Source organism: Heloderma suspectum, chromosome 2 (genome assembly GCF_057233095.1).
Source record: "Heloderma suspectum isolate Gila_16-S chromosome 2, 16-S_ref, whole genome shotgun sequence".
Taxonomy (NCBI): domain Eukaryota; kingdom Metazoa; phylum Chordata; class Lepidosauria; order Squamata; family Helodermatidae; genus Heloderma; species Heloderma suspectum.
In genome coordinates, this window is record NC_139459.1 from 197,855,740 (window position 1) to 197,869,717 (window position 13,978).

Consider the following 13,978-nt stretch of genomic DNA (forward strand, 5'->3'; position numbering starts at 1 on the left):
TGCGAATTTCACATCACTTTCTCCTTGCGGCAGAGGACAGGACTTCAGCTTACCTTTTTAAGTGTAGGTGGTGGCTGAGGGGTCTTCTTTATAATTTTTTAATTTTTTTTAAAAACACTCCTGCACTTGTAAGAGCCCCGGACTCTTCTCCAGCCTGGCAGCTCTTTCTGAACTTCCAGGAGACCACGTGACCTGGCCTTCTCCAATAGGCATTCAGGAAAGGCTCCGGGGTTGCAGTAGCTTCTTTGCAAATCACGAGCAATTGTGGATTTTAGAGCTTCAGAAAAATTCTGCTGTTCTGTGCAGCAACATGGCTAAGCACTTTTCTAAAGCTCCAAAAGTCCCATTTGTTCTTTGCAAAGAAGCTTCTGCGACCTGGGAGTTATCCCTGAATGCCTATTGGAGAGGGAGAGGTCATGTCGTCTCATGGGGGTTCAAGAAGTGCTGCCAGGCTGGAGAAGCCTCTCATTGTGGGAGCACTTTTCAAGTAATAAGCAAAAAAATTAGAAAGATCCTTCAGCCACCTCCGAAACTTAAAAAGGTATATGGAAACCCTGTTCCCCTCCCCGAAGAGAAAATGTTCCAAAATTTATTTATTTCATTTCTATACTGCCCAATAGCCGAAGCTCTCTGGGCGGTTCACAGAAATTAAAACCACAAAGTACAACATAAAACAATATAAAATACGAAAGCGCAAAACTACAATATAAAAGTACAACCAGAGTAAAACCTAGCAGCCATGCAGAAATTTAAAATACAGATTTAGAACAGCAGAGCTAAAAGATTAGAGTGCTAAAATTCTCTCCTTCCCTGCAAAAGAGGCAGAAAAAACAATGCCTCTTTCGCAGTGAGAGAAAAAATTCCCAAAAATATGGGGCAGGATTTGGCACAGCACTAGTTATTACTGATTACCAGAGGCTAGGGGGACAAACAACAGAAGATGGCTATCTCTAGCATGCTCCACTTGCTCACTTTCCAAGGCTAGGGGGACAAACAACAGAAGATGGCTATCTCTAGCATGCTCCATTTGCTCAATTTCCAAGGCTAGGGGGACAAACAACAGAAGATGGCTATCTCTAGCATGCTCCACTTGCTCACTTTCCAAGGCCACTGCTGGGAGATAGATTGCTGGATTAGATGGATCCTTGGGCTGATCCAGCATCGTAAGGCGCTACTTTATCTCCTTATGATAGTTTCCTTATTTCTCTTTCTTCCTCCTGTGGTTGGTGTTGCATTCTTGCCTCTTTCTTTTGCCCACACCCTGTCCAAAGAACAACAGTATGTGCTTGAATGAATGCAAGGAGCATGTTTTGTGAAATAAAGGTAGGGAATGGTGGGGGCGGGGGTGTAGAAGTTGAAAACCTTGATGAATATGAGAGGAGTAAGAATTCAGTTCTCACGTGGGGACCTCTCTCCATGAAAGGGTGGGAGGCATCTTAGGATGAGAGTGCATACAGAACAGGATTTTCGAACTTTGTCATAGCGAGCCTTTTTGAGGGCAAAAATGGGTAATGAACATGATCAAGTTGATGGAGGATCTTCCCTAAGAGGACAGCCTTCCCCAGCCTTGTGCCCTCCAGGCGTGTTGGACTGTAGCTCCTATCATCCCCACCAGGCATGTTGGGCTACAGATCCCATCATTCCCCAGCCAACGACACCTCCCAATGGGCTGGCTGGGGATGATAGGAGTTGTAGTGTAATGCACCTGGAGGCCACCAGGTTGGGGAAGGCTGAGCTAAAATGTTTCAGGCTTAGGAAAAAAAGATTGATTTAGGGAAGGGGATGTGAGAGAGGTTTCTGAAATTATACATGGTATCGACATGGAGAACTTTGTCTCTCCCATATACTACAGCTTGGGGGTCACCCAATGAACTGGATTGGCAGAAGATTCAGGACAGGCAAAATATTATCCTGCTTCATACAATACTTCGTGGAGTTTGCTGTCACAGGATGTGATGATGACCACAGGTTTAGATGCCTTTAAAGGGGGGCTAGATAAATTCATAGAGGATAAGTCTATCAGTGGGGCTGTTCGCACAACATGCTAACCCACACTCAGTGGTTGAGTGTGGGTTGTTCGTTGAACCATGGGTTGTTCGTTGAACTATGGGTTAGCGTGAATCCCAGACATTTTCTTCAGGACGGCTTGTTAACTATGCAGTGAGGCTTGTTAACTATCCTGAACAACCCAACAACAAACCAAGGGTTCTCAAGGTGGCCTGTTCAAGAAAAATAGGCCACCTGCATGCTTGACAAGCCATCCTGTGGAAAATGTCCTGGGTTCAGACAACACACCCATGGTTCAACAGACAACCCATGGTTCAACAACAACCCACACTCAACCACTGCGTTAGCATGTTGTGTGAACCCAAGTCATCGACAATTAGTTATGATCACTAAGCGGAGCCAGATCCTGGAGAGAAAAACTGGGTTCTGCCTTCATGTGCCTTGCTTTGGGGCTTTCCAGAAGCATCTGGCTGGCCACTGTGGGAAACAGGATGCTGGGTTAGCTGCACCCTTGATCAAATTAATAGGCCTCTTATGTTAATTAAAAGCAGACACAGTTTGAGATGCCGAAGTGGCCTGTCTCATTTTACATACTTGGCATTCCAGAGCTGGAAGTAGGACTGTGGCATCTAGACACCACATAATCCATAGTAACTCAGCCAATCTGCATGACACAGAAGCAAAAACTGACCAGTGGGACCCAGGGAAAATCCCAGCACCATACATGCATATGCCCCTGCGTGCACGCGCGCGCACACACACACACTTCAGCCTGTATGGAATGAGCGAAGCCCATCTGAAGTACTGACAATGGAGAACTGGAAGTAGGGCACTATTGCATTCTACTCCCTAGGGCGAAACACTGGCACAATTCAGGCACCATTACCTGATTTCATCTATCCTCATCCCCACCGCCTGGTGCTGTCTGAAGCAGGGTGCTTGACTATGCTGCATGGCAAGGCCAACCCTGTCTATAATTGCCAGAAGGGAGAGGGGCCTGTGGCTGTCCCTAGGAACTGCTCATGCTTTTCCAGCAAGACAGTAAAAAAGAAAAGAAAATGGCATTTCCCCCCCCTAAAACAAAGGATTAGAGAGAAAGTAACAAATTAAATGCAGTGTTAATTGCATGTCTTTCAAGCACCTGTGGTTGTGTTGGATGTAATCTGTCGTGTCGTCACCAACCATTGTTCTTACAATTCAAATGCTAATAGGGAATCTCTTTTCTTTTGTCCCTTGGCAGAAGCTCTATAAGACTTGTCGGGTAATGCAAGAGAGAATCATGGAAATGCTGGCGACTGTGCAGAATGAAGACGTGATCACTGAACTGATACAAGTGAATGAAAATCTGAATAATGTCCTCCTGGGACATGAAAGGTAAAGCTGCTGTATACATACCGCTCTCTTATTATTGTGTGCCCATCAAGCTAATCAAGGGCCTGTTTGGATGATGATTGTCTCATGGTATTCTTGAGGAAAGGTCAAAAGTGGGCCTCATGCACTCTCTTGAGCTAACCAAGGGCTTGTTTGGATGATGATCATCCTGTAGGATTATTCTTTAGGAGAGGGCCTTGTGCACTCTCCTCTGCTGCTTTCATTTTGTAGAGAAGTGAATGACTGAACCAATGGATCCTATGGTTGATTGGTAGAACATGGGATCTCCCCATGACTTTGGGAGATTAGCAGGATCTCCCATCACTTCTTCTCCAGTGCGGAAGCAGGGGAGGGAGCCTGTAGCCTGCTTTTGATCTCACCCCAGGAACATAATCTGAACAGACCTAGAATGTCTCAGATATAAATCTCTAGTATGATGCTTAAATTATTTTTCATATACTGGGCAAGCATGAATCCTCCTGGACAGATGGTTGAGTAGCAAATTTCAGTCTCTCTTGAGAAGTGTGCCTTAAGAAGCAGACAGTGCATGTTGGCAAAAGCTCTGATTTGTACAGATTTCTGGAAACCAGCAGGCTAAGAGATCATACCACCTTCCTTCCTTGCTAGCTCATGTATAAAAAGAACTGAGAGTATAACATGATTCCAAAATCTGCTCAGCGATCGTGTGGTCTGCCTCCTTGGTGACTCTCTTGTTTGGCCATCACAGGGATGCAACAAACTTTGTACACCCACCTGCCCTTTCTTGCAAACCAAGTTTTGACCCTCCTTTCTAATATGGAGAAGTTCTAAACATGTTTGATCACCTGTTACGGAAGAGTGGAACAGATCTTTTAAATACTATATAGTGTTACAAGAGCCTATATCCTCTTGCATTTTGTGTTTTCCAAAACTCAAGGTGCAGGTGACCGCTTGTAGCTTGTGGAAACAGCTTTAGCACTGTAGAAATTAAAACAACACAAAACAATCTCTCGTTTCAAGAAGCTTGTTTCAGTAAACCACAGTTAAGATCAACTACAATTTAGGGTTCAGATATGATAAACTAGGTTAACTTAAAATGGAGGTGAAAGCTTCTGATCTCGTCTTAGCAGCTGTGCTGAAGGGAGCGAGGGGGAGTGCACATATTGAAGCCTCATTCACATAGTGATAAACTATAGCTTATCGATACATCCAGATGCAGTCAATGCTCATCCCACGTAGCTATTTTTTGCATGGGGGTGTGTGTGTGTGTTCTTGCATATTTGTTGCAGAATTTTGAGACAGTGCCACTCTAGTGCTTACTGTATTGGATTTTAAACCTGCAGGGCCAGCCCTTATGTATTTACAGCACTTTGGTTTGAAAGTATGTTACAAAGAATTATTAGAAGTAGTAATGTAGTGTTGTATTACCAGTGCAGGCCACCGTGCTTTGGTGTGATTTGCCTCTAGCCAAGCAGCACAGCATTGGAGTGCAGGCCTGATTTTGCTACAGACAGACCTTACAGCGGCAGTGGGCAATTTGTGGGCCAAAACATCTGCAGGGCTACAGCTCCCATCAGCCCTAGCCAGCTTAACCAATGGTGAGAGATGACGGGAGTTGTAGGCCAAAACATCTGGAGGGTCACAAGTTGCCCACCCCTGCCTTACAGGCTCTCCTGTTCCTATCCAGACATGCTAAAAAATCCTTGCTGCCTGTGGCACTTGTGGCCTCCGTGCTGCAGAATGCCCTCCCATGTACACGACTATAGTTTTTTCAGTACGCTGCTCCTGATTTTCTGTACAGATTCCCGGTGTTCTACTTTGGTCTCTCGTGCCACGTGTAGAGGTACGCTAGGTGTGTTCTGGAGCAGAATAGTCCCACCTGCAGCTTCCCTTAACCCACAGTTCCACTGTACACTCAGCAGCTGAGCTGACAGGTGGAGTTCTAGATTCCTTATTTTAAGTTCACACTTCTGTTTCATTTTGGGGTCATACGCTCATTGCAGGAACTTCCTTGATTGCTAGCACTCATACCTATTATTTCGCAACAGAAACACAACAAAGTTTTCCATTATTGCAGTGATATCTCTGCACTGTATTTCCTTGTTATATCGTCTGTGGCTTAGCGCTGATTAAACAATGCCCAAGACTGCATTATGATTAAAAAAAAACAGAGACTGTTAATTGTGAATGAAAAGATATATCCTACAAAAATATCAAGAGTACCATAGAAAGCCACACTCTGTGCTAACTCAGGCCAAATGTTAATTTTTTAAACTGTTTGTTAAAAAGAAAAAGAAAAAAGACCTAGTTGTCTCTGAAATTCTTTTTTTAGTTTATTTTGGGGAGGTAATCTTTAGGAACATTGAGATGAGGATTACAAAATACTTCCTTTGTTTATCCTACCTGCCTGGCTTGGAGCTGATTGTAATGTTTCATACAGGTTCTCTCGAAACAGAGTACGTTTCTTGGAGAATCAGAGGATCCAAAATGAACGCACAATGGTAAGCGATTAACATCCAATTCTACTGGCTCAGAATTGTTGTCACTTGTTAGGACAAGTAGTCTGAAACATCTGATACTATTGTATTCTTTGGGCTCTTGATGTGATATACAATGTTTGCACCTTCCAAGTCTAGGCATGTTAACTCTGAAGTAAGTCTACCGAGTTCAAGTGGGGCTTACCTCTAAGTAAGTGTGCATAGAATTGAAGTTTTCATCTCTTTATTCATTGTATAGTGTTTAGAAGAAGAAAAAACACCTCTAGCTCTAACTCAACAAGTAACCAAATATGTCTGAGGAGGGGTGGTGTGGAAATTGAGCACTGTTTATTGGCTTCATAACTGAATATCAAATCTACTTCTAAGCATGTTAGGAGTGGAGAGCTGCTAGAAAAGGTGGGGGAGGGACATGTTGCGAGCACAGGAAGACCTAATATGTTTCTCCAAATTGCAGCTGTTAAATTTTCCTCTTAATACATTATACAGGAAATGATTCTATTCCATTCTACCTGTAGTCATCTTGAACTGTGCAGTGCTTTTCTGAATCTGCATAAAATTATATGATACCCATTTTCTTTCTTGACCTAAAAATGTGTGCGTGCGTGCGAGAGAGAGAGATGCACAGATACATGGATACAGATGTTTTTTAAAAATCTGGTGCTTACCGAACCATAGATGACAAGCAGGTGACCTGAATAGATCCTTACAGGCTCCAAGATCTGCTTCAAGCAGAGATTATGAAGAGCCTTGCTTGTTGTAAAGGGAACATTTGATTTTTGCTGGGAGGCAGCCGTAGGTATAACCCCTGCTTTCTTTGTTTAATTTTAAGGTCAATGGCAACCAGCCGTCTGCTCCTTCGTGTGATCTGCTTGACCTCGAGTCGAATTTTCCTGCTACTGTACCACAGCCTGGGGGAGCTGGCCCTGTGCCTCCCCAGCCTTCAGAATTGAGTGCGTAAAATATGTAAACTCACTAATGTTTTAATGGACTACTGTGAACCTTGAGGGAAAGATGGAGACTGCCTTCTCTGGGCCCAGGTCCTATAGATTTGGGCTGGGGAGCTGTGATTTGAAAGACATTTCAGACAGAAGAAGTGCTTATTGCAGCCTTCCTTCGTGTGGTTAGTTTTCTGGATATTTTCAAGTGCATTTCAGAGAAATTATACTAATGCAGGGGTGGAGAACCCTCTACCTGGCGGGGGTCGCGGACCCTGAGGGATTTGTTGGGGGCTGCAAGCTAGCAATGGACAGTGGGTGGGGCCACTCCTTTTCTCTCTTGTTTTTCCACCTCCTTCTCCCTGTGGGTGGAGCCTGAGCATCCATTATCCCCCCCACATACACACACACACCCCTTCCCTGCCCCACTCACTCACCGAGATCCCATTCCACGCTATTTGCCTCCTCCCCGCTGCCAAGCTGACTGGAGCACTCTTTAGCTGTACCTGGCACCAGTCAGTTGGGCAGTGGGAGGGAGAAGGCTGGGGGGGAGGTATCTATGGACCACAAGGCAGTCAGCTGAGAGCCACATGCAGGCCACAGACTGCCTATATGTGTTATAAACAATTCAATAGTCCTCCATACTAGTTCTGCACACCAAAGGAATAAAGTGTTAGATTATAGCTTTGCTGTAATTATTAGGTAGAAAACCTAGAGAAAATAGCTATGACACTTGCTCCTCCTCCCCGTTTAATCTTGTATCTCTCTAGTTGTGTGCTATTTAATCTTACTGTGACTCTTCCCTCCCACCCCCCACCTCCTGCGTGCCTGATATGGTGCCCCTGCTCACAGCTGTGAAGCACACACCCCTGGTTTATAACAACTGAGTGCAAGGAGGTTGCTTTGTTTATTACCTATGGCTTACAGAATATTCGGTACACACAGACACACACCCAGTGAAGAACTGAACTTCACAAAAATTAATGGGAACCACCTGTACAAATGGAGGCTTGGAAAATAAAAGCACAACAGCCCTATCTCTCTGCACCCTGCTTCCTGAGCAATGCTGTAAGCAAATTTCCTGAGCTGAGATCACACACACCATTATCACAGCAAAAAAAACCTTATGTGTATCCCCCCCACCCACCCACTCGCTCGCTCGCTCCCTCCCTCCGTGTGTGTGTGTGTGTGTGTGTGTGTGTGAGAGAGAGAGAGAGAGAGAGCGGTGCCTGGGAAATTGTGCGTGTAATGCGTTACGGGGTTGTACATGGAGGGCAAAAGGAGGAAAATCTCCTTCCCTCTTTGCCCTATCTTTCCTCACAGGAAATATATGTTTATATATTAAGGGCCAAAGTAGATGTGTCAGGGCAGCCACATTTCTTTATTCACAAATGTGTCCTATTCATATATAACAGGTGGACAACTTGTGGCCCTCCAAACGTTTTGGCCTGCAACTCCCGCCATTGTCACCATTGACTATGCTGTCTAGGGCTGATGGAAGTTGTAGGCCAAAACGTCTGGAGGGCCACAAGTTGCTTGCCCTTGAGCTATAAAATGGGAGTGGTGGTGGTCTAGCTTTATCATTAGCTGAATTCTCCTCCCTCACATTACATCCCCACTTTCTGTCGCTTCAGTTTTCTTTCAGCCTGCCACCAGTGTTGTAAGTACACACACACACACACACACACACACATGAAGACCAAATGCAGCTGTCATTATCACCAGGGCCATGGTTGGGCACCTGCCAAAGGCCCACACCCCAACAGGGGCCCACTGACAAGAGCCCCCTGGAGTTGCTCCTCCTCCTCACCGACCTGCTTGTTTACCTTCCTCTTGCTCTGGCCTAGACAATGGTGGTGGTGAGAAGGAGCAGTAGATACCACAGCCTACTTGCTCGCTGGATCTCAGTCTGTCAAGCAAGCAAGCAGTAGCAATGATGAGAAAGAGGATGAGGAGCAATAACTTGTGACAATGACAGTGAGAAGGTAGACTCACTGAGGGAGGGGGCCCATGGAAGGTGTCTTGCCCAAGGGCCCTCCAAAACCTGGAGCTATCACTGATTACCACAATGTGGCCCTGATACCAAATCCCTCCCTACTACCATGTTAAAACCCTTACCTGGTTCTTGTGTTCATATAGTTGTAGAAAAATTCTTGCAATCATAATACCAACTTTCTTCGACTTCTTTTTTTCAGACTGCCAGTCAGTAAGTGCTGCTGTTCCAAGCTCCCATCCCACTCAGCCATCACTTTACCCTCAACTAAGTCCATTCATGACTACAAACACTCCACATTCCTCGTAAGTAGCAATGTTAAAGTCACGGAGGGTACAATCCTATCAGGATAGGCGGCCGCCTCCAAACTCGGAGGCAACCGCCTATCCAATCCAGGGCAGGAGCAGCGCGGACCCTGCATTCACAGCTAGACAGCCGATTTCAGCTGCAGGAAGTCAGAGCTGGGGGGTGGGGGCGGACACTGGATAGGAAGTGTTGGAAAGACACTTCCGCCCTGTCCCCCCAGGAATGCCCCGTTTTTGCTGCTCCACACTGCTCTTACAAGCATGGAGCGCGGGGCTGATCCACACTGCCTACAAGGCAGCATGGGAGGGGATGGAGGTCAGTTCTCAGGGAACCGACCTCAGAGCACGGGCTGCAAGGTCGGTTCCTGGAAACCAACTTATCCTATGGCCGTCTAGCTGCTGACTAGTGGCCATAGGATTGCGCCCCTAAATATTTAGTTGGGATTTGAAGGTCGATAAGCAAATATGAGAACTGGTAGATCACAACATGTCCTGTCTTTGGAAGTTCATCAAGTAACCAGGTAGACTTCTGTCATTTCCAGTCCTCAATCCATTTTATGCTAATTTATGGAAGGCCAGTATGGACTGTGTGAACAAAAGACTGAAGGAAGGATGGATTAACAAGGCAACCAGAAGGGTGGATGTCTTGTGATTACCTTGGAGTGGAATTCAGGAATTTCAGGAATTTCAGTCTCTTGGTGGCTTCCAATGCCTTCTTTTCCTTTTAGGTTCACAACAGAAGCACAAAACACATGCCAAAGCATCCCAGGTGTCCAAACATATGTTAATGTGAGTAGCAAACTATTTCTTAGTCCTAGTTCAGTAGCAGGTATCTGGAAAAAAAGAACTTGTACACATTCTCAGTATGCAGGGGTGCAAGGGCTCTAATCCATTCTTTTTCAGAATCACTTTTACAGTTTCCCAGTGCCTACATACCAGTTGTGTGCAAGAGACATTAAAGGTCAGCTCAACAGTGCAGAATTTGCCTGTGGGTAAGATCCTGATGCAGAGCATTAAGTACATTATCACTCCTCCCAAGTCTGAACTCGTTCCCCGAGTGCCTACCCTTAGGGAGCCAAAATATTTAGTGTCAACATTTTAAAATGACCCTGCCAGTGTAAATTAAAAAGCAGACGCAGTTCACTGTCCCTGTACTGCAGGTTGGAAAGGAAGGTGATTGGGAGAATATAGCTTCTGACAGCCCTATAGTCTAGCTCATACTAATACTGCAGGTCAAGCTCTCAGTGGTTTACAACAACCCTGCAGAAATGTTAAACCCTTGGGGGTTGGGTTGAAGCTGAGAATAACTTACAACAACCCTGAAGTGTAGTTTACTGTTGTATTCCCTATTGTAGTTGGGGGAGGGCTGTACTGAGAGTAGCTCATTGCAGCCCTGCAATGTTGTCTGGCAGCCCTGCAATGTTAATATTGCAGGTGAGACACGGGTCTGAGCCTGGTTTGGATTCTCGGTCAAAATCCTTCATAACTCAGGCTGCAGCAAAGGACTATTTACTTAAATTGCCCTCACAAACCTCCTCCCAGGACAAATCGGCACTCAGTTGAATGCAGAAGTGTAATGCTCTATTGATTTGCATGCAGGCTGGTTGCATTTTTAAATCTTCAAATACTTTAAAAAAAAGTAAGACCCAAGTTAGTGTAAGAATGCTAACTTTGATGCTAACATTTTTGTTTTTTCAGTCCCCTCAGTTGCCCCACCACTACACGCCCACCCCAGAGATACACTGCAGTATTTTGTTGCAAGGCCTCACATGTTAAAAATGTAGTGCAACCACAACCAACCATAAGGGTCTTACATTTCAAGGAAAATATTATTAGCAGTCAAAGAAGAGTTGGCAGATGTGTGAATCTTTGATAGAATACATTCAGTTATCACTGTTTTTCTCTACTAGATTTTGCACTCTCTCCCTATTTTAACGGAAAGGTTAAATGTGACCTTAACTGTACCATCACATGCCTTGCTCTCCGTCTTCAGGTACCTAGTCATGGTAGTTTAGAGTTTATTCTAGGGTACCGCCTTGGACTCCTTGTCTGACCAAATGCTTACTTAATATCTAATTCATACAATATGAGGTGGGAGTATGAAGATTTTGAGGCCAAGGTATAATTTATATAGTGCCCTCTGTATACATGGCGTTTTTATTTTTTTCAAAGAAGAGGTCTGACAGCTCCCTTCCCTAAAGGGCTTACAATCTAAAAATAGATATAGGGGAAACAACAGAGAAGGGGAAGTAAAATGGAGGCAGGGTTAAACAGGGTACACATTATCCTAAAATCTACCTCAAAAACGTATTGTCCAGGACCCAAAGGACCAGGGAACCTGAACCGAAGGGGTATTTAGATCACACTGCCCTTGATTCTTTGAATTATATCCTGCCTTCCCTCACAACGGGTTTTTAAACAGCACCCCGTGTCTGTTGCACAATAAATTGCCTCAGAAATGGAAGAGTTTCCAAAGCAGCTTGTAATATGGCATGGGGTTCAGCTGTTATTAAAAGCAAGCAACCAAACCTCAGATTCCACTGAGCTAGTGCAGATCTAAGCAGCTCTTTGGATCCCTGCTGAGCCATTGGCTCTGTTCTAGCTGAATTTTATAGAGAACTGCATTACAAGCAGAAACAGGGGTTAATGTATTTCTGTATATGCATGATAATCCTTGGTTTTATGGCATGTTATGTTGGGAACAATATAAGAATGTACCAGCCTGTTAGGTTCATTAAAAACTGGTTTACCCTATCTTCCTACATACCTGATTTAATCCCCTTCATTTCCTTAGGTAAACACATATTTAAATCCAGTGCCTTTCCATCCAGTAAGCCTTCAAAGCAATGGTTCAAGAGATGCACCACCAGCAGGTAAATCTAAACAATTGCAGTTAGAGCTTAACTGTACATAACTTGTGATGGCTTTCCCATATGTTAATAGGTAGGAGACTTGGGTAATGGCCCTCTTTGGATGAACTTCAAGACGTGCACAGGGTGTGCATGGCAGGGAAGGAAGGTCACACCTTCCCAAGAGAATCAACTGCACAATTCAAGCCTGTAGATTATGGATTTTTTAAAAATACGTCCCGTGGAAACATTATGCCTGTGTGTAGACATCCCTCAGTTCTGGAGGCAGAACAGTGACACACAGTGGGCAGGTGTAGTCCTGCTTCCCCACCCTGCATATCTTTCATCTACTTTAAAGTTGAGCTGAACCAGCCCAATCTCTCTCTCTCTGGATGTTGAAGATAAAATTCTGCATAACCATTAAATTCACCAACAGTTCTGTGTTCTCTCACTGTAATATATCTTACTAGTTAAATTCAAGTCTTCTCATCCTTAGTCTGTGCTGCCTTTGCCTCTACTGCTGTGAGGAATTGCTGCTCAGATCCTACCCCCTTCTAATCCCTCTCACCCCTCTTAACGTATCATGTTTACCTTTTGCCATAAAATTTCAATAGAAGGTAGTATTGATAAATAGGACTTTTGTTTCACATTATACTTGATTAGCAAAAAAAAGTCTGCATGTCAGCTCAAAACGTTCATTTTTTTCCTCTGGCTTTCCTTTTTCCACAGACTTACCAAAAAACATCTCACTACCTCCTAATTATTATGAGCTCATGGAATTCGATCCTTTGGCTCCCAGTGTCAAAACAGAGTAAGTGATTTTGAGAATTACTAAGCTACTGCTTGTTCGCGTTTAGTGACAGCCCAGACCAGCACACACACAGCCTTTCCGATGTCAATGCAGCAGAAGTATGACACAATTCACACTTATTTAAGTCAGTGGTGATGGCAACTGAGGTTGGACAGGAGTGATTAAAAGCTGCAACACTTTTAACTTGGAGACACACGACACTTTCTTTTTTGGTTACTCAGTCTAATCATACAACTCTGTTCAGCAGGCAGTTAATCGTAGTTCTTTTTTCACAGACCACAAATGCACACCTTACTTTTTGAGAGCTGCATGTGAGCTCAAAAGCTCCTGATACAAATCTTACCTCAGCCATGAACTTATTATTTACTGGTTGTATTTGAAAAATAAAGTAATTGGCTAAAAAACAGATAAGGTAAATTCATAGGGTTGGTCCAGAGCATTCCTTCTGCTGGAGAAAGAGCAGGGAGGTGATTTTTGCTGATTCCACCTTCACCCAGCAACTCCCCACACTACCTCCCACGCTATTCTGCAGGTCCCCCCAACCCATCAGACCAGCTTTTAGAAAGCTGCAGGAGAAAGAAGGAATTGATGAAAATCAACTCCCCCTTCCTCCAGCAGGAGCATTCCACAGGCAGAGTTCCACTCACAGGAATTCTGGATCCAAGTCATGGAGAAGACAACTAAGGGAGCAACCCTATGGCCGTTAGTCAGTGGCTAGACAGCCATAGGATATCTGGTTTTCTGGGAACCAGCCTTGGAGCCCACACTCTGAGGTTGGTTCCCAGAGAACCAACCTTCCTTCACTTCTGCGCTGCCTCACAGGCAGCGTGGAAAAGCTCTGTGCACCACACTTGCAAGAGGAGCACATAGTGGCCAAAATGGGGTGTTCCTGGGGGGCGGGGAGGGCAGAAATGCCTGTACAACACATCCAATGTGTTGTCTGGCAGCCTCCTCCCCCGCTCTGCCCTCCCGTGGCTAGACAGCTGCAATCGGCTGTCTAGCCAAAAATGCAGGGCAGGAGACGTGTGGAGGGAACGATCCCCTCTGTGCTTCTCCTGCCCTGCACTGGATAGGTGGTCGCCTCTGAGTTCCGAGGCGGCTGCCCATCTACATAGGATTGCGTCCTAAGGGTCTGGATGCCAATTTGCCTTTCTGGTGAGCAATAAAGGTATCCTATCCAAAAGATACAAGATCAATGTAATACCTCCATTTTTGTTACTAGTGAAACTG

The 13,978-nt window shown here is 44.8% G+C and overlaps 1 protein-coding gene across 5 annotated transcripts in view; it reads left to right on the forward strand.

Annotated features, from left to right (window-relative positions):
- TOM1L1 (target of myb1 like 1 membrane trafficking protein) overlaps positions 1 to 13,978 on the forward strand; it is a 55,562-nt gene that overhangs the window by 37,524 nt on the left and 4,060 nt on the right. For 4 of the 5 annotated variants that reach the window (XR_014788152.1, XM_084837225.1, XM_084837226.1 and 1 more), the window contains exons 8-14: positions 3,248 to 3,381; positions 5,798 to 5,858; positions 6,685 to 6,805; positions 8,986 to 9,088; positions 9,817 to 9,877; positions 11,883 to 11,961; positions 12,667 to 12,748. Coding sequence is in view for 4 of the 5 variants with exons in the window: in XM_084837225.1 (XP_084693351.1) it covers positions 3,248 to 3,381; positions 5,798 to 5,858; positions 6,685 to 6,805; positions 8,986 to 9,088; positions 9,817 to 9,877; positions 11,883 to 11,961; positions 12,667 to 12,748 (641 nt within the window). In the remaining variant the exon portion in view is untranslated. Of the gene's footprint in view, positions 1 to 3,247; positions 3,382 to 5,797; positions 5,859 to 6,684; positions 6,806 to 8,985; positions 9,089 to 9,816; positions 9,878 to 11,882; positions 11,962 to 12,666; positions 12,881 to 13,978 lie in introns of those variants that run through there. The other variant, XM_084837227.1, reaches the window with a different exon arrangement.